The sequence below is a fragment of the Canis lupus genome, chromosome 28, assembly GCF_011100685.1.
Source record: "Canis lupus familiaris isolate Mischka breed German Shepherd chromosome 28, alternate assembly UU_Cfam_GSD_1.0, whole genome shotgun sequence".
Lineage (NCBI taxonomy): Eukaryota > Metazoa > Chordata > Mammalia > Carnivora > Canidae > Canis > Canis lupus.
In genome coordinates, this window is record NC_049249.1 from 4113878 (window position 1) to 4133860 (window position 19983).

The window sequence follows — 19983 nt, forward strand, 5'->3', positions numbered from 1 at the left end:
AATGGCTCCCATGGCCCAGGCCCACACTAAGGGGTGAGCACCCTTGGGTGGCACCTCCAACAAACCTTAGCCACCTCCTAGCCCTGGTTGGATACTGCCAAAGGCCAGTGGTTCCTGAATTTTCTGCTTGGAGGCTCTAGTCAAGATGCAATGTTCCCTGCCAGGCCTTGGGGGTGGAGCTTCTATTCACATGCACATCTTCTCAGCCCCACTTAAGAACCTGGTTTCCTGGAGCACTTGGGTGGCTCAATGGTTGAGCTCTGCCTTTGGCTCAGGGTGTGATCCCGGGGTCCTGGGATCGAGTCCTGCATCAGGCTCCCTGCAGGGAACCTGCTTCTCCCTCTGCCTAGGTCTCTGCCTCTCTCTGTATCTCTCATGAAAAAATAAAATCTTTAAAGATTTTAAAAAAGAACCTGGCTTCCAGCTCCTCAGCAGTTGCCAGCAGGGATACAGAAGAAGCAGGGCAGGTTGATGGCAGGCCTAGCAAGGAGGAGGTTCTATGGAGTACCCAGTAACTATGGGCCCAGGCCCTCCCATGGAGAAGGGGGAAGGGGAGCCTACTGGCTCTGGCTGGCACTCTCTATCAGGCAGCTGGTTACAGAATCCTGGGGCCTGCCTCCTCCACAGCTGGACCAGAGGCCCCACAGCACCTCTTTTTTCACTCCACAGATGAACTCCCCTCCCCACTGCTGCCACCCTGGTCCAGCCCCTGCCTGCCACCATCTTTTGCCTGGATGAGGAGAGCGCCTCATCATAGGGCTCCCACTTTTGCACCCACCCCATAGATGTCCCCACAGAGCAGCCTGCAGAAATGAAGGCAGAATATAGGCTTCCTCTGCTGAACCCCTAAGCCCCAGGGTCCTATCCTCTGAGAATAAAACCCACAGGCTTCCTCAGGGTCTCCGCCCAGTTCTTGGGGCATCCGCAGGACCATGCCCTATCAGGTATGGCAGGCCCACCATCCCAAATCTCAGTCCAACTAAATTAGCACTTCTTCTCCACTCTGCTAAACTGCCCCTGTGCCTTTGCAGCCCTCCGCCTGCTGCCCTCCCTGGAAGGCAGCTCCGCGAAGACTGGGGGGGTTGCTCACAGCATCCTCCTGGTGGGTGAGGATGCATTAGCTGCTTGTGGGCTACAGGACATTCAGCATCAGGGTGCCCTGTGCACCCCTCCCCACACCTCCCAGCTTCCCCAGGCCAGAGGGCAGCCCCCTGCAGGGCCTCCAGGAGGGTGCACTCTAAGCGCGAGGCCCTGCTCAGAGCCTCACCGGGATTTTGAAGGCATCCACAGAGACCTGGTTCTCCATGGAGTCCAGTGAGGGCCGGCGGGCGCCTGATGAGGAGTAGCTGACTGGGAAGGCCTGGGCGGGCCGGCGGAAGGTCATTTCGGCAGAGGCGATGGGCGGCTTGTGGGCATTCTTGTGGTAGCGGTGTATGCAGAAGGTGGAGAGCAGCATGGAGACGATGAAGGAGAAGAGCACAGCCGCTGCAATCACCGTGCGGCAGAGCTCATCACACAGTGGGTCTGTGGGCAGGGGTGGCTGTGAGGGGCAGCGCTCCGGAAGGGTGCCCCAGGATCCACAGCTGGAAGGCTGCTGTGGCAAACTGAGCAGCTGGCAAGTGCTGCTGGCGTCAGGATGTGAGAGAAATGCAGACACTCACACGGCACTGATTATTTGGCGGGGACTGTGCGTTATGTTTGCCCTACAGAGACTGCTGTCACCCTCCTACAGAAGGGCCAAGAGGTCCAGGGAGTTTAAGCAGCCTGCCTGAGGTCACACAGCAGAGGCAGCATATGCAACGACTGCACCGGCCGTGGAACACTGCACCAAAGCCAGCTGGCCCTGGAGCACTGGTGGGAGGCAGACTCCCTCCTCTGTGTTCCTGATGTCTTTTGTATTTTCTTTATGAAACTGGGAGAGGGAAGGAAAGTGGCTCTGGACCTAGCACCATGCAGCAACAACTCAACTAGGAGAAAAAATCCTTGGGCTCAGTCATGAAAGCTCCCAGGGTGCCCAGGCCCATGCTGCCCACTGTACCTGCTAGCGTGGAAGGAACATCTGCAGGCTTGGGCTGGCAGGGGCGGGGGTTCTGATCTATGGTGCTGGGGGCCCAGACAAGGCCCTGGTCAAGGACAATCTGAGTAGATGCCGAATTATTTGGTGGAAGAACTTTCTTTCTTTCTTTCTTTCTTTCTTTCTTTTTTTTTTTTTTTTGGTGGAAGAACTTTCCAGCCCAACCTTAGTCACAGAACTTTGGGCCAGAAGTCACTCTGTAGAGGCCCTGACCTAGACCTGTCTACACAGATTGGGGAATCAAGGCCCAGAGGAAAGGAAGAGGGTCTTTTGGGTTTCACCTGCTTTCCTGCAATTTCCTCCCTGGCTCACTGGGGCTCAGGGAGGTGTGGGGAGCCCTGCCCGGCAGCAGTGCCCCCACTACCCACTCACCCTGGCTGTCTTCAGGCTCGCAGAAGCACTTCTTCTCTTCAGGAAAACAGTTGCAGATTCCGAAGCCAGCTTTTATCCCCCAGCGGTCCCCTGGCTCATGCCCACCGATGATGCTGCCACCTCCTGGTGACAGATGCAGCCCACTAAGCCTCCTGGTGTGACTGGACAAACCAGGACCACCCAGGCGGAAGCATGAGAGGTCCCTCCCCACATGATGTCAGCATGCTCAGACTTGGGGAGGGCAGTGAACTCTGAAATCTGGGAAACCTGGGCAGGAATCAGCACAGTCTGCCCCCAGTCCAGGTCCCTGGCACCAGCAGATGGGATCAGGAACCCACAGGCTGCCCAGGGTCCTTGCTGAGGTTACTTTACAAAAGCACAGAAGGGGCAGCAGGGATACAGGAGAATCAGGGATTAGGAGCTGTACCCAAGTCAGCTGGCCAGAGAGACACTGGAGAGTGTGGGTCAGGGCACCAGTCTCCAGAGTTTTGATGGAGCAGAGCCCTTTATTCCAAGGAAATGTCAGAAAGTCTTGGTATATGAGACTCAGGAATGAGGCTGGTCTGGCTGAAGTAGGGGTGGGAGTCCAAGCCTCTCCCATTGGCTGGCTACCCCTACCCATGCCAGGCCCTTGAACTTGGTGGGCCCAGTGGTTGCTTACGGAGGCAGTCCTGGGGGCAGATGTTGACATTCCTGCTCTCTACAGCATCACAGTGGCCATCAGGGCAGGTCTTGACATTGGGGGAGCAGGTGGAGAAGTTTCTGGTGATCCCTATAATACACACGGCAGGCCAGTCACTACCATCTGGGAGTACCCGCCTTGGTCAGACTGCCAGAGCCAGAAGGCGGCATCCCAGGGCCTCCCTGGCCAACCCTGACCCCTCCAGAGGAGCAAACTGAGGCTGGAGCAGAGATTCCATAAGTGGGATCCTTGTGGAGGGCACAGTGTGGACCTGGCTGCTGTCTATGTACCAGTCTTACTGCCTGGGGCCACATGGCCTGGCCTGGGGCCTTCCAGCTAGAGCCTGTCTTCTGCACATCCCAACTTTGGCTCAGACATTCCCAAACCCAAAGGGCCCTGTGGTCCCACAATGATGAAGAGCCTGAATGTCCTTGTGCTGCTCATACTCTGCACTCACGCCCACCCTCTCCTTGCATCAGGAACTACAAGTGGGGACAGGGCTCTGGACAACAGAGGTGCAGAAGGGAGGGCCATCACAGCAGCCAGCAGGCCCACAAGGACCCCATTTCCACTCAGCCACCATTACCCCTCTCGAATGCCTGGCCATAGGCCTGGCTCTGTGTGGGGCCTACCTTTGCCATCTCCCTGTCTCCACTCGCACTTGCCCGTCAGAGAGCCCAGGCCGCCGCACTCTTCACACTCAGGCCGTCTCTTGCTGACTGCACAGGACAGGGGGCAGCCTGGCTCCTCAGCCACATCTGCAGGTGGCAGAAACTGGTCAGAGGGGGCTGGCCTGGACCCAGTGTCCAGCCAGCATCCAGGGGCAGAGAGAAGCCTCGGTAGAGCCTTTCTCATGGGTGAGCCCAGAAGGGCAGGAGTGCCTTAGCACTAGGACACAGGTCAGTGATGGGGCCCCTTGAAGAAGAGGGCTGGGACCGCAGTCATGGCAAGGTGGGGTAAGTATGGAGGGAGGATGTGCGGTAGCTAGTGGCTAGACTCAGCCAAAAACACACACGCCAGTTAAACCTGAATTTCAGATAAACACTGAATACTCACTTTGTGTAACTGTGTCTCTAATACCGCATGGACATACTTAGAAGTCTGCCTTCTAAGAGACTCTGCAAAGGTTACATAGGACATACAACAAAAAATTGCTTGTTCCTTACCTGAAGGTTAAATTTAACCAGGGTCTTGTATTTTATAAGGCAGCCCTAAAGCAAGTGCATGTACAGAATGCATGGGCGGTGGTGATGGGGAGTAGTGACCATCTACTATGCGGTCACTCTGGGCTACACTGTTTTATCCTCCCAGCCTGGCTATGCAGGGTGCACTGTTATTCTCACTTTATAGGGAAGGATACTCAGGCAGTCTCAGGGACGTTACCAATAGGCGAAGGGGGACAGGCCTGGCCCCTTCTGTGTGTGAAAAGCCCGTAGTTTTACCACACCCTGCCTGTCCCGACCCTCCATGGGCCCTGGCACTCACATGTCCCCTCCACGGTGACGACCAGCGGGGCCTGGGTCTGCCTGCGGGTTGGCCGGTCGGCAGCCACCACTGTGTACTGGAGTTGAGAACAATCGAGCCGCTGCAGGGCTTCCGTGTCATTCACGTACAGGGTCCCTGTGGTGTCCTCGGCTGACGTGACCACCCCCAGGACGCTACAGTTGGTGCTGGAGAGCTGCAGCTTGTACTGCACGTGGATGCCACTGAACTCCTGGCAGTTTTCCACACAGACTTTCCCAATCTAGGCATGGGGCACAGGGAATGCCTCAGTTGGGTGGTGCACTGGCCTGTGATGGTGGCCGGAGGGGTTTCTGGGCAGCCTGAAACCTGAACAGTCCCCTACCAGGTCCAGGAATGACAAGTCCCTGTATTCCATGCCCCTGGAACTGGCAGACCCATCCACTTGCCTGGCCCTGGTTCCGTCCATCACACCACCACCCACCCCTGCTCCTGGGAGCCAGAGGTGAAAGGACACAGGCACTGAGGTTTGGTTTAGAGACTGCCTCAACGATGCCCCTTCTCCAGCTCATTCTTTATTCACTCACTTGTTTTGACATGGAGGCCGAGTGGGTCCCTCTTCCTCCCCTCCCCTCCCCTCTCCTGGCCAGGCCACATTTGTTCTGGAGACCACCAACTGCCATCCTTACTCCAAGTGGCTGGGGTGCTCCACCCCCTACCCAGGCTACCTGCCGGGGCAGTGAGAGCACTGCACTGGGGGCCACATGATTCATGTACCATAGTTGCCTGTCCTACAGCTCCAGGGGGCCTTCCTGGGACTGTGGCTGGAAGCCCTGGGAAAGACAAAATGCTTCTCCTGGGGATGCTAGGCTGGTAGTACCATTGCTGGGTCCTGGAGCTGGGCAGCTGAAACTCTCCTTTCTATCCTTTGGCCACTTGAGTTAGAATGAGAGTTTCAGAGGCTTAAACCCAGACTCTGACTAGTTAAGGCTGGGGGGCAGAGGGCAGGGGTGGGGCAGGGGGAGGCTCTGCTTGCAGCCACTTAGCAGGTCCCTGCTCAGCCTTGCTCAGGCCCAGGGCAGAGCCATGCTCCTCTATACCCAAGCCTGACTCCACAGCAAAACCACCTCTTGGATGGTGGCTGTCCCAGCACATCCCCATATAAAATGTGCTGGCTTCCACTCCCCCATGTGGTCCTCCAAATTGCCCAGGCCACTATCCTCAATTTACAATCATAAAGCCTGGAGAGGGGGTGAAAGATCACAGTGAGGGTGAGGCTACATTGGGACTCAGGTCCCTATGATCTTTTGAGTGTGTTGGAGTACACGTCTTCTGCAGTGCTTGTTCCCATTCCGTAGCTCCTTGGAGACCCTTCGGGCCCCTCTGCCTTGCCACCTCTCACCATTCTTGACCTCTGCCTCCATAAAAGACCTTGGATGGCAGGTCAGGGAGCTGGGACATGTCCAAGGGTGGGGTCCTTTGTGTTTTGGACCTGGGTAGCTGTCAGGGCTGGAGGGGGCACGGGAACCAACCACAGAGACAGGAACAACTGGAAATAGCCCTAAGCAGGACCTTCTGAAGGGGATGTGTCTGAAGCCACTCCATCAGGAAGGAGCAGAAAGTCATATGCATGCTGCAATTCCAAGTAAAATTACAAAAGTCCTTAAGAGAAATATTCTAGAAAGAACTGTACCAAAATGATAAGCACTAGCTGACATGGTGAGAAGGGATCAGTCCTCTCCGTCCCTTGTCTTCTTTAATGGATACTTATTACTTTATGTTTTTTCCACTTCTAATTGTTTTCCAACGACAAACACAAGATAGACTCTAGTAAACGCACTTGCAGCAGGTAAAGTGGAAGTGTTCCCAGCCTTTCCCCGCAGAGGGCGCCACTGCTTACTGCCTGCATTTACAGATGTGCAAATTCCATTAATGAAAATTTGGTTTTGAACATAAGGAGCCACATGAGGCCCGTATTTTTACAAACCACTTTCTGGTTAATAATTTACCAGGAAGATTTAAGTCTACCATATGTAGATCTAGCTGGCATTGCTCTTATGTTAGGACAAAACACGTTTTAAAGATAAGAATGGAAGAGGGCAAAAAGGAGACCCCTGGTGACCACCACCCCTGCCCAGGACTCTACCAACTCCGCCATGGTCCAGCTTCCCCAGACCTGTGCCCATGGCTCCCCCTGGGCCACTCTGTGTACTCACTCCAGGGAAGGAGGATCTCTCAACCCCAGCCCTGCTTGCAATCTGTTAAACAGAGTGCCCTCCCATTGGGGGTCCTCTGCCCCTGCAGGCCTCTTCCCAGGCCAGGCATCGGGCTGCAGGCTCACCTGGGCAAAGCGGCGGGCCCGTCTGCTCACAGTGAAGGTGTAGGCGCTGGGTAAGTGCAGGCTGACAGGCAGCACCGTCACGTTGAAGTGGAGCAAGAGGATGCCCTCCCCGGGACCCTGGAAGTCCGAGTCATTGACCAGAACGGCCAGCTGCAGGGAGCGGCTCTCCGAGATGGGGAGGCTCCGGTTGAGAACCAGCCCTGTGGGTGGGAGCACACTGATGACTCCCTAATTGCTGCAGGCCTAGGACCACTGCTCCATGCCACTGCGGGCCTCCTCCCAGCCACATGCCTGGCATGCACACCCATGTGTGCAAACAGACTTTCACACTTATGCTGTGTGGATAACAGACTTGGCAGGTGGTGTTAAGTTAGAACCACTGTTTAAATGTTGGCCCTGTGCTGAGCTGGAAGCCAAGAGAACCCTTCATAGCTGGGAGGTAACCTGTACATAAGTATGGTATGTAGGTACATGTGTGGTGGGGTGTCTGTGTGTGTTGTGTATAGGGTCTACATGTGTGCATGTATACATGGAGTATGTATGTGTGGGGTATAGGCATACACAAGATAAAGATCTACCACCACTGAGGCCCCGGGAAGACTATACTGGCCTCCATTCCTCCAGAGCCTGGAGCCTGCACGTTTCTGCACCTGCTATATGCCATGGCTATGGTCCTAGTTTTGCAGAGACAGAAGGATAGGGGCGGGGAGGTTTTCGTACACATGCTGTATACAATGAGTGAGCCTGGGCAGGGATAACATCTTCCCTTGTACAGGGCAGGAGACTTTCAAAGGCTCAATGGGGGTGGAGAGGATGAGAAACAAACAGGATAGGTCCAGGCACAAAGGGGTAATGGTACCAGCGATTCTGGGATCCCTCAGAAGCAGATCTCAAAACAAGGATTCAAGTGCAAGTTGGGTATTTGGAAGGTGATTCTAGAAAAATATGGGCAGCAGGGTGGAGGAGGCAAGGCAGCTGATGAAGGTGCCCCAACCTGCAGGTGAGCACCATGCACCCCTGGAGCTTAGTTCTGTGGTACATTCCAGAAACCAGATAGGACAATCTTTGTGGAATCCTCTGACTCAAGCACACAGAGCTGCCATTATATACTAACCTACTAGTAGAGAGCTATGGGGACAAGGGAGAAATAATCCCCAAGCACTTAGGCACCTTGGGGGCCCACAAAGCAGAGGCCAGAGGAAGGCCTCAGGCAATGATGTATATGTTTGTAGTGGGCAGTGAGCCCTGGCACAGTCAGCATGGGGAAGTCCATCTGCCAGGAGGCAGCTCAAGGAGAGAAGAAAGCCTGTAAAAACCCACCAATGTGGCCAAGATGAGCCCAGTAGAGACAATGAAGGGCTGGGTAGGGTGGAAGGATCTGTAGCCTGGGGCTCAGAGGGCCAGGACAAGTGTCTGTGTGTGTAGGGTGCTGTTGGAAGAGTGGACTGCCAGTTCCCTAGGGGGCCCAGCCAGGCCATGCCTGGCCCCTCTTACTGTAGTCATGCACAGTTGCCCGCACAAAGCTGCCGTTGGCCTGGACCAAGGTCTCGTTGGGTGAGTGTTCCACACGAAATGTCTGGAGGGCCCAGGCATCCCCAGGGAGTAGTGTACTTGTGTATCGCCTCAGGAGCTCCCCAGATGCTGGTACCACGTCCGCGTCAAAGACATGTATTGTGGCCACCACAGTGCCCTGCAGACAACAGGATGCCAGTCAGAGCTGGTGAGAGGGACCCCTCAGAGACCCTGGAGCCTGAGACTTCAGAAGGGCACATGCCCCACAGGTGGGCCAAGCGTATGTAATCAGAGCCAACTCTAACAACAGACTGACCTGTGTTAGAGTTCCCGTGGGGTCCCTTGCAAGTCTGGCCCAGTCACCATCCCTAGGCCACTGTGCCTCACCTGTGCAACAGGTGTGATAGGCATCTACAGACTTCCGGTAGGAAGAGACTTTTAAAGCAGATGTCCAGGTGCTCTGCTGACAGGCTTTACCAGGTCCCTTAGGAGAACAGTAAGCCAGGCCACCCAGGGTGGGGTTAGCTCTCTGTCACATTGAGATAGTTGGCAGAACCAGAGTCAAGCCCCGGTGTACACCAGAATGTTCTCTTCCAAATACCTTCCATATACCAGGCTGGAGGGGATCACAAGAAAAGTTCAGAGCAGTCACAGGGCATATTTGCTTTCACTGCTAACTAGACTCTGTTGTCACCCCAAGGCAAGCCCTTTCAAGCTTATGGGGTCTTTACCAATGAGCTGTGCTTTCCTCCCGCCAGCCCATCCACCAAACCAGCACCCGGGGTGCGTGGAGAGGCAGGTAAGAACACCCATCTCCCATTGTGCCCCTCGCCGGCCGGCTGCAGGACGCCCAAGGCCCAGCAGGTGGCAGTCACGCTCCACCAGTGAGGACCAGCGCCCGGGCAGGCCGAGGTGGGCGGAGCCGTGCTGGGAGATCTCAGACCTCCAGTGAGGGCTGACAGCCGTGGAAGGGAGTGCCCTCCTGGGCAACTGTCCTCTCCCCGCCGCGGGTAGCACCGCTGTGCCTACCGGCAGCGGCACAGGTGCGCCCCGGTACCTGACGCAAGCGCTTGGCCTTGACAGCCTGGTCAGGCACATGCTAGGCATCCAGGGTCCCCGGACACTCGTCATAGGCAGCTGGGCTGACCTCCCCTCTCCTCTGCTACCCTCGAGACAGGCAGAAAGCCCCAAGAAAGCCCTGGGCCGACAAATGAAAGACACATATCTGGAAGGATGGTCAGCCACGTGGCGATGGCGAGACGGACACCTGAACGGATCAAGAATAAATGGTGGACGGAGTGGCAGATACCCCACAGATGGACGACAGACAAGACACAAGCACAGGCGTGGCAGACAGGCACCTCCTTCCTCTTGAACTCCACCACGGCGCTGGCAGTGTCGAAGCCCCCGAGGAAGGTGGGCGCCGAGTCGTCCTCGTCATACACGGTCACGGGGAAGGGCACCATCACCACCTCCTCTTTACGCGCACCGACGCGCACGGTGCACGCGGCCACCAGCTCATACTTCTCCCGCAGCTCACGGTCCAGGGCCCAGCGTGTGCTCACCTCCAGGCTGTCCGGGGCGCAACGGAAGGGCAGATTCTCACCTACACACCAAGCAGACCAGGAACCCCAACATGACTTCCCTCCAGGAATCAGGGTGAGCTAGCTGTCTTTTTCTGGGCCCGCCAGGAGTGGCCGCAGGGGAGGGGGGCTCTGCGGGTCCAGGTTGGGGACCATGCCAGCCCTGCCCTGAGCTCCTCCTCCGGGGCTCCAGATTAGGGGAGGGGCACAGAGCTCCAAGCACCTGTATGCAGTGATGCTGTGCACTAATGAGCTTTCCTGTGCCTGCCAGTTTCCCCACCTCCATACTGATGGGGGAGGGGGAACACTAGCTCAACCAGGCTGTGGGCCCAGACATACAGCTCCTAGCACTGGCTGGCTTTTGAAAAAAAAAACAGGAGATTTTTAAATTACGGAACTAGTATGTGCTCATTTTAGAGAACAAGAGAAATAAAGCCACTATTCCACCATCTGAAAACAAACATGGTGGACTTTTAGTGTGTGACTGGAAGTTAACACACAAATACTTCCAATTGCCTTCTTTGTACCCCCACTTTACACCTCCTGGCTGTGTGATCCCCGACTGGTTGTTCCGCCTCTCTGTGCCTCAGTTTCCTCACCAGAAGACAGGATAGATGAAGGAGCATGCCTGCTCCTCTCACTAGGCATTGCCATATGGTCAGTGATTCGTGTATCTTCCCACAACCTGGTGAGGGGAGGACCAGTCATGATAGCACACTCTTCAACCCAAGCCTGTCCTGAAATTCATCCTTCAGGAATAACTCATCCTTCAGGAAAAAGGGGGAAATGCTGAGGGCTTGAAGGTCCACACTGACCACCCTCACAGCCAAGCATGGAGGGTTACGTCAGCTCCACTGCATGGGAGAACAAGCATCCCTCGGTCCCTCACGTCAGAGCCACATATTATATATGAATTACACCTGGGAAATGCTTATCATATGTTTCTCTCTGTTGTTTATGGTTACAAAACACATGCTCAACAAAATTTAATTATGTAATCTTCATGAGGAAGGGCAGCCTGCTAAACCTGATGTGTGGCTGACAACCTTGCACAAAGACATTTAGCCCAGCTGCAGGGCAAATGGAAGGAGGCTGGGGGAGTGGCTGGCTCCTTTCCTTACCTTACTGAGATCTGCTTTAACATCATTGCCGTGTGTATGCAATTAAACCTGGTGTGAATCCACGTCCCCCTAACTAGCAGTGTGCCTTCTGTGTCCCACCTTCTTGCTTTGGATATTTCGATGGTGCCTCCTGTCATGGATCTGTTCAGGTGGCTTCTCTCAACTCCCTGGGGATCTACCGCCTGCTCTCACCTTGGCCAGCCTCCCCAGGGCCATCTTGTGGCCAAGTTGGCTACCCTTGCAGCTGCTCAGGTGGAATCCTGGAACCACACTGACTCCCCTCTTTCCCTTAACACCCACATCCAACTCATCAAGGAATCATGCTGGATCTTCCTTCAAAACATGCCCAGAAGCCACCTGCTTCTCGCTGCTCTGTGGCTTCCACCCTTCTTCCAGTCTTCATTCTGTTGCTTAGGGATTTCTCAGGTAGTAACCCTGCTTCCACCCTCCCCTGCCCATATCGAATCATTCCTAGCATAGCAGCTGGAATAATCCTTTAGGGGTAAGTCAGGTCTTGTCAGTGCCACCCCCTATAAGCCTTCCATGACTCCCCAGTCCCTCAAGGGGAAATCCTCAGGAACTTCTGTATCTTCATGTGCCTCTACTCTCCCCAGTCCAGCCACACAGTGGCCCCACCACAGCGATCAAAGGGGCTAGCACAGCTTCCCTGGTACCCTCCCACCTTGGCTCCAGTGCTCCCTTTCCCAGCCAGGGCACAGAGGACCACAGTCTCCACCACTCCACATTCCTGGAAGTTTACTTCCCAACTAGCATGTTCCAGAGATCACCTCCATTGCCTTGGCATGAGCATGGCCTCCACTTCCCAGGGGTAATGGAGGCTCTAGGGAGGCAAGATTGTGACTTATTTTGTTCACGGTCACATCTTTAGCCCTTAGAACGGTACTTGGTTCATGACAGGCACACAAGAAATATTTCTGGGATATTAAATGAAAGGGTGGTGTGGTGGTGCAGAGTACACCAGATGGCTGTCAAGAGCTGGTGGTGCCATACCTGGCATACAGCAGCACCAAGGGTCACTCTGCGAGGTCAGCACTCACCTTCTAGGAGCTTGTAGGACACGCTGATGTTGGGGCAGAGGAACTGCATGGGCAGCAGACGGAATTGGTGGAAGGTGCCGGGAGGCCTGTTCTCTCGAATGCGGAAGGAGACACCAGTCTCAGGGAAGCAGAGCTCCCGGGGTTTGAGGGAACCACAAGCTGGGAAGGAGGTGTTAATGAAGGAGAAGTACACACGGGCACAGCCTGGCCACTGGCACTCGCCCTCACGCAGGGATGCAGATGACAGGAAGACCTGGACGTAGATGGTGAGCACAGGGAAGCCGCCATCTGTAGACAGAGAAGTCAGGCCTGGTGGGGCATCACCATACCAGCAGGGGAGGGGGCAGGAGCTCCAGGGCTGGTGGAAAGTCCAGTCCTCACCCTTGTCCACAGGGCTCCACTGGGCTCTCTACGCTGCCTGGCCACCTCCTGCCTGCCCTGAGCTGCCCTAGACCAGGATGCCTGTCTCTGCTCATGGTCCCATGGTTCTGCTCCCTCTGCCTAGGGTGCCTCACAGGCCTGCCTCTCTTGTCATTCAGGTTCAGCTCAAATACCACTCCCTCAGGTGCTCTGAGCACTGGGGTCTACTATTCCTCCTATTTCTCCCCACCAGCCTCTACTGCATCATTGCCCCCTCAGAGGGGTGCCCTGAGTCCTGGGTCTAATAGCAGGTGGAGAGCTTTGCCAGGCTGGTTTCTACTTTGCATGGTGCACATGTACTGCATGGGTGGGGGGGTCTTCACCCTCCCCAACCCTCCCCAAGGGCTTTCCTCATCGGCGCCACTGCAGAGACACACCCATAGACAGAGGACAGACTTTCCCAGCACCTGGAGGGGGGAATTTCCAGCAAACTCCATCATGGAGGCTCTTTCTCCAACAAGGTCTGGATCTCTGCTAGAGTGATAAGGACTCTTCCTGGGTCCTCTCTCTCAGCCCCAGGGTAGCGGCCACTCCCCTATGTTTGCACCTCACCCTTCACTCTTACACAGCAGGGATCACACAGGAGCCACCTTCCCGAGCCTCAGTGTGGGTGTGATGTGGGCTGTGAGAGAAGAAGACAGGGTGGGGTCAGGCAGCTCCCTTACTGCGGATGCTGAGCTTCTCCCAGGTGCTGTGATCCAGGCTCCGGTTAAGGTAGAGAAGGCCTGTGTCCTCCTCGATGCGGATCCAGTCGTTCTCATGCAGCCTTGCACGGTAGGCGATGCCGTAAAGGTGCTGGCCTAGGCGGAAGCTAGGCACCTCCTCGGGGATGTCCCGCAGGGCATGGACATAGAGCAGGGGCATGCCAGATGGCTGGTCCACATACAGCTTCTCCCAATAAGCATCCCTGGAGAAGTAGAGTCCCAGTGGAGCTGCAGAAAGCAGGGAAGCATGTGAGGGAGGGAGTGGTGATGACAATATCCAGAGCAGACCTCCCAGGCAGACCAGCACTCTCTAGCAGCTTTAGTTCACACTTTGATAAAAGGTTCTCTATGGACCAAAAGTTTTACTAACTAAAATTCCAATCTAGCATAAGTAATAGTTTATAAGCAAAACTGTGTGTAAGTTAGGAGTCTCCTCATTCTGAAATTATAAGAAAGAGATCTCAGCCTCCAGAATTTATAGAATTAAAGACTTTCATACATAAATACAGAAATAAATAAAATTCTGATCTTCATAGGACTTTCTTACCTATAATCCTAACATCAACACACAACTATCTGTGTAGCTAAACACAAGCTGCAAGTGGATTGCTGTAAAATAGATAAAGAGAGGAGGAGGCAGTATAAAACCACTATAAAATCATTCTCAATTACCCAAGTTTGATAAAAGCTGGGAGTTTACCCTGGTTTCTCACCAAATCACCTGAACCCAAGGTTTTCAAGTGTACACGAGGATGCCAGACAAGCAGGGCAGGCAACAGTCACCTAAAATGAACCAGGACACCTTATTCATTCATTCATTTATAAGGTTTATTTATTTTAGAGAGATAGCGTGCACATGCAAGTGTATGCATATTGGGGGAGGGGCAGAGAGAGAATCTTCAAGCAGTTTTCCCCACTGTGCTTGGAGCCTGTAGTCGGGCTTGATCTCATCACCTATGAGATCATAACCTGAGCCAAAACCAAGAGCCAGACACTTGATCAACTGGGCCACCTAGGTGTCCCTGGACCCGGGCGCTTTATAAGAGAAACAAATCTTTATCTAAAGTTAAACACTCCTACCGTTTGACCCAGAAATCCCACTGAATTTATCCAAGAGAAATGAAAACATATGTCCATTAAATGACCTATTCACAAATGGCAGGGTTATTCACACAGTCAAGAACTGGCAACAGCCCAGATGCCCTTCAGCAGGTCAGTGGATATGCAAAGTGTAGTTTTCACACCACGGAATCCTATGCAGCAATAAAAAAAGGTGAACTACTGATACACACAACAACCTGGAAAGATCTGTAAGACATCATGCCAAAGAGAAGAAGCCAGGCACAAAAGAATACACATGGCATGATTCTAACTAATTTTAGGTAACAGAAAGTAGACTGTCTACCTTTTAGGGGTGGGAGGAGGCAAAGGGCTGGAAAGGGCAGGAAGGAACATTCTGGGGAATGTAGGTCCCACGTCCTGATAGCAGTGTGGGTCTTAGCTGACAATGTACAGCTAAGAGTTGTGCATTTCAACTCAGGTACATTTTCCCTAAAAACCCGATCACCAAGGGACTGTGGGTAGAGAGAGCCATGGTTGCCTCAAGGGAGAGGATGTTGACCATGGCCTTGCTGGGTTAGCTCATGTAGGACCTCACTACTCTGCTGACTTTGTGTAAGTTCAACATTTCTCATATTAAAAGGTTTTTAAAAATAGAATTTCCAATTAGGATAAATAGACGAACAATGCTTGAAAACCACTAAAACCCTGCAAATACTCTATAATGCATAGAAAGTACCCAATACACAATGCAAACATTAGAACTACTTGTGGATTTGCTCTCGTGTAGCCAATTTATCTTTTCAATAAACTTGTTTCTACCTAGACCCCACTCTTCTCATAGCTGTTGGGGTTAGCAGCCAGGCCAGTTTGCACCAACAGAGGACACTCCCAGCACCGCTTGGGTCCCCAAGGACACATTTGGGTATGGGGAATCAAGTGCCAAGTGGAATCAGGTGAAGACACCAGGTAAGCCCTTTCCAGGTCCCCAGACATGATAAAACAATAAGCAAACAGGAAGGCTGCCTGCACTGTGGAATGTTTTCCAGGATGACTTCAAAAGGCAGCCAAGGCTGCGAGTACCAACTTGGGGGGAAGCGTGCATTTGGCCCCACCTGCTCCCTGCCAGACAGGCCTGGACTGGGAAGGAGCAAGAGGGAGAGGGAGAGAGGGAGAAGGAAGCGAGGAAAAGAAGGAGAGAGAGAAGAGAGGGAGAAAGGGAGAGAAGGGAGATAGATGCTCTGGCCAGAGCCAAAGGCACTAACCCCACACTAACCACAGAGATGGAGAGAAGTGGGGTGGAGGCACGACAACATTCATAGAGTGGCCTTTCAGACCTTTGGAAAGCCCTTCTCTAGGAGAGGTCTTCTTGGAGTGGGACCTAGAATTACTTGGTCCCTGTGGGTGCAGTTCAGAGAGGCCCTCCAAGGAGCCTGCCCTGTGCTCTGAGCTAAGGTTTCTTGGGGGGAGGATCTACTCCAAAGTGTCACATTGGCTGCCATTCAAGGGGGAGGCAACTTATGGAGCGCCATGAAGTCACACTGGGGAGGGAGTGCTGAGACCATGCTTCCCCCACCCTGGGGTCTCACCAGCAGACACTATGGGCAGGAGCTAGCTTGAATGCCACCTGAATCTCCCCACATCCTCCCCACTGGCCAAGAGGACACAGGTTCTCAGATGCACTCAGGGCTGACCTCCTTGGGATTCAGTGGCTGACAGATAACAGGGACAGGAGGGCAGCTCAGAGAGCTGTAATGGCTGCTGGCTTCTTGCTGCTCCTGCTGAAGGGCAGCTGAAGACACGAGCACAAGGCTGAGCTGAGTGATGGGCCATGGCTGATAGGTCCTTGGAGGGTCCCTGCACAGGTAGGATCCTTCCCAGAGGCTTGCATGTCCCATGAGAGGCATTCACACACCTCACAGAGTGGAGCCCTAAAGGGGACCCTACTGACTCATCAAGTCATGGCTCAGACAAAGACAGAAATGCTCCCTGTGTGTGAGGAGCCACCCACAGGGAGGGGACAGTGGTAGAGGAGTCCCAGATGGGGCTTGGCAGCCACTTCCCACCAGGAGTGTGCCAGAGCCTGCTCTGTGCTGCCTAGCAGGGTGACTCCTGGCTTGTGCTCCTCAGCGGGGCCATCCAGTCTCTCTGATATTATAGGGGCTCCCAACCCATGGCAGCATTCCAGCATGGCCAAGTCCTGGAAGGCAGGTTCAGAAGGGGAATCAGAGCCACGCACAGCACTGCTGCTCCACAACAGGGGACTGGATCATGAGCAGCAGCCAGCTAGGCTTCCTTGCCATCCAACATTCCATGAAGGTTCCACAAGTCAGAGCATCCAGCAGGAGCTCAAAGTGAGGGCTGGGGCAGGGGGTGTTAGGGAAGGTGATATTCACTGCCCCACGGACAGAAAGAATGACTCTCTTCCCCCCACAACCTTCTGAAGATGCTGGCCCCCTGCAGGCTGCTGCTGCCTCTCAAAGGTGGAGTGTAGGCTGAGCACAACCTGGTTGGATGGCTCTGGGAGGCAACACAGGACAAGGCTAATCCTCCATGCATACATGTTGACCTTCCATCTCTCCACAGCTCCAGACAGACAGTGTCAGGACCACTGCTTCGCAAACACAGACAATGAGGCAGAAAGAAAGTTTATTTGCTCAAGGGTATGCACATAAGACAGCAAGAGAACTGGAATTTGTAATGCAGTCTTTTCAAAGAGGCACATCCTTCACCAGCGCACTCAGCTCCCTGGGCCCCCACAGCGGCCATGCTCTTGATCCCCAGCTGACCATGCCTGGGCCCCCACTGAGGTAGCCCTGCCTGCTGGGACAGGCTTTACTCCCCTATAAAGCCTTGAGCGGTGATTAAGCCTTACTGCAAGTCAAGAATATCAACTCGAGGGGAAGACAGTCCTAATGACCCACCAACTCTCTGGGCAGCTTGGCATTTCTGGGCACAAAAAGGAGGAAAGACTGACTCCCAGTGGTCTTACGGGGTGGTGGCCAGGGGCAGCCTGGACTTGTGACACCAATACTAGGTCAATACCAGGTAAGGAGGGAGGTCAGCCCAGACAAATGCTGCCCCTACCCTGGCAGAAGGGCACGAACCAACCCTTAATGATCCGAGATGCTGCCATTGTGCCTCAATTCTCAGCGCTGCAAGGAGTGCTACCAGTCCATAAGACTGGACATAGACCAGGCAGCCTGTGTCTTCCAGAGCCTGTGTCTTAGTGTGCCTGACTGGTCCAGGGAGAGAGGTGAGGTCTGTGCTCTTGCCCCCAGAGGACCAGCGAGGGGACTCTGCATATCCACAGAGCTTACATCTTGAGGAGGCAACACAGTCTCTGCCAGCACCTTCTCTCAGGACACACATTCCTGGCCCTGGTCAGCAGAATAGAACTGAGTAAAACTTGGCTGTTCTTGGAGCCACTGTGGGGAGGGTTTCTCAGGTGGCTCTGGTGACACCTGGGGGCTGGAGGACAGCAGTCAGGTCTGGTCAGGGGGATACTCTACCCAGAGTGTCCTACCCTGCTGGGTAGATAGGAGCAGCCCCAGAACAGGGCTCCCTTCTGGGGGAGCCTCTTTGACTGTACAGTGGTACAGGGGCTAGGAGGCAGGAGATCCCAGCTCCCAGAGCTCCCCACCCCCGAGCTGGTACAGTTCCACCCATGCAGACCACATGTCCAGGAGAGAATGGGCCCTGCTTGCTCTCTCTCACAGAGCCCAGCCCTACAGGATCCATGTGGGGCCCAGGCGATTGCTGCCAAAAGGGGTTTGTGGGTCGGGCAATGATTGTGAGCAGAAACAGACTTACATGCACTTAAAATACCTCCCAGGTGGTCCCTGTAGCTGGGTATAGCTCCCTTAATGCTCCGGTATGTCACAGACACTTCTAGATGGAAAAACACATGGTCCAAGGCAGGAAACTGAGGAGGAGGGTGCAGGGCCGGCTTCAGGTGGGCACAGCCTGGGCAGGCCCAAAGGGATTAATGCCCTGATGTCACTGTTTTGAAATTCGTCACAATTCTAGAACAAAGGGTCTGGATCTTCATTCTACACTGGGCCCCATGAATGATGCAGCCACTCCTGGCAAGTGGATGAGGAGAGCCTGGGATGGGCCACTGGTGTTCATTTTCACAGTGTGCCAGCCTCCACTGTGTCTCAGTTTCTCCAGCTGCAAATCAGAGAAGGGCATGCTGGGAGAGGAGCAGACAGGGCAGGTACAAGCAGGCCTCACCTTTGCATAGGTATGTACTCCACAGAACTCATACTTCAGATTCACAGCTGCTGTGTGTAGATCCCTTTACTACCCCATTTCACAGTTTGGAACACTGTGGCTGGGAGGTAAGAATCTCGGGGTTTGGTACAATGGCTAACAAAGTGGCAGTGGGCATCAGACACTGGAGTCAGTCAGCCCACCAGGAGGCTTGCTGCTGGCCCTTTCTGCCAGGAAGGGCTGCCTGGCCTGTGGGCTCAGACCTGCCTCTGCTGAGAACTGCCTCTCTGGCCCTTTGGGTAGGTCAACACAGCAAGATTTGCAAGGCCTTCCCTACCCATACCTTTCATCCCTGAATGCCACGTGGTGCCAGGATCCTCCCTCATACCTCATCTAACGTTTCTGCCTGAATACTGCAGCCCATGGTTCTGGCTGCTCAGGTGGCCCCTGCTGCACAGCACTATGCTGAGGGGTGAGGAGCTGGCCCTTCCTCACACAGGATGATGGGTCCCATGCCGCTCATGGCACACCTGCCCAAGGCTCACATCACTGCTCACGTTCAGAGAGACCCCATCGGCTCCCACTCTGCCCGACCCTGACAGGGAAAAGGTGTGGAAATCACATTCAGCAGGGACCAAGTGCTATCCTTCTCTGACCAGGCCCTCTTCTCCCCCCTCCCCCGACATCTCCTTCACAAGCAAACCCACCACAGTGTCTGCCAGGTGGGTTCCGATGGCTACATTTAGTACAGCCCCAGCCATGGTGTGCCTTTACCTTGTACCATTTTGTAGCCTGGAAAGGTAGTTTGCAATGCTCCCCATTTGGTTTGCAGATTTAAATTATTTGTATTTGGGTACAAATGGAAGCAGGCCCACACCCCCTTCCCTCCCTCTCTTTCATTCAACACTTCACAAGGGCACATGCGCTTGCACACACATCCTCATGCCCACGCTAGACTCTGAGCACCTCCCTTTGCAGTGAGCAGGATGCTGAGGACACTGCAGATGGTCAAGGGCTGTGCTCCTGCTTCTGGCTGTTTTACCTTGCTTTTTCTGGCTCCTGCTGCCTAGGGAGAGCCAGCATCAGAGAGGTGTAGGGACATTCCGTGTGCTCCACCCCGTTCACCTGCCCAAAGCACACGGTCCCTTGGTGCCTGCACAGCCCACACCTGAGTCTGGTGATCATCTTCCCACAAACACTCCTGAGTACCCATCCACAGCCTTGGCTCCCCTGTGCCCTGGAGGGTTGTCTCCAGCCCGCCCTGAGGCTGCAGGCCAGCCTCTGGCCCAAGCAACCCAGCTAACTTCTCCATGAGCAGTAAGTGGCTACCCAGCTCTGCCAGCAGGCTCTGATCCCAGCCGGGGTGGGATCACCCACCTTC

At 54.4% G+C, this 19983-nt stretch overlaps 1 protein-coding gene and 1 long non-coding RNA gene across 2 annotated transcripts in view; one reads left to right on the plus strand and one right to left on the minus strand.

Annotated features, from left to right (window-relative positions):
- RET (ret proto-oncogene) overlaps positions 1-17523 on the minus strand; it is a 31113-nt gene extending 13590 nt beyond the window's left edge. The window contains 11 exon segments of the mRNA NM_001197099.1: positions 1268-1524; positions 2447-2566; positions 3108-3218; positions 3761-3886; positions 4614-4872; positions 6931-7130; positions 8425-8620; positions 9804-10048; positions 12205-12492; positions 13290-13556; positions 17475-17523. Of these exon segments, the coding sequence (NP_001184028.1) occupies positions 1268-1524; positions 2447-2566; positions 3108-3218; positions 3761-3886; positions 4614-4872; positions 6931-7130; positions 8425-8620; positions 9804-10048; positions 12205-12492; positions 13290-13556; positions 17475-17523 (2118 nt within the window).
- LOC102156875 lies at positions 8026-11193 on the plus strand. The gene is made up of 5 exons (XR_005380400.1): positions 8026-8711; positions 9201-9241; positions 9620-9858; positions 9978-10101; positions 10616-11193. It is a non-coding gene; the product is annotated as an uncharacterized LOC102156875 (long non-coding RNA).
- Positions 17524-19983: the final 2460 nt, after the last annotated feature.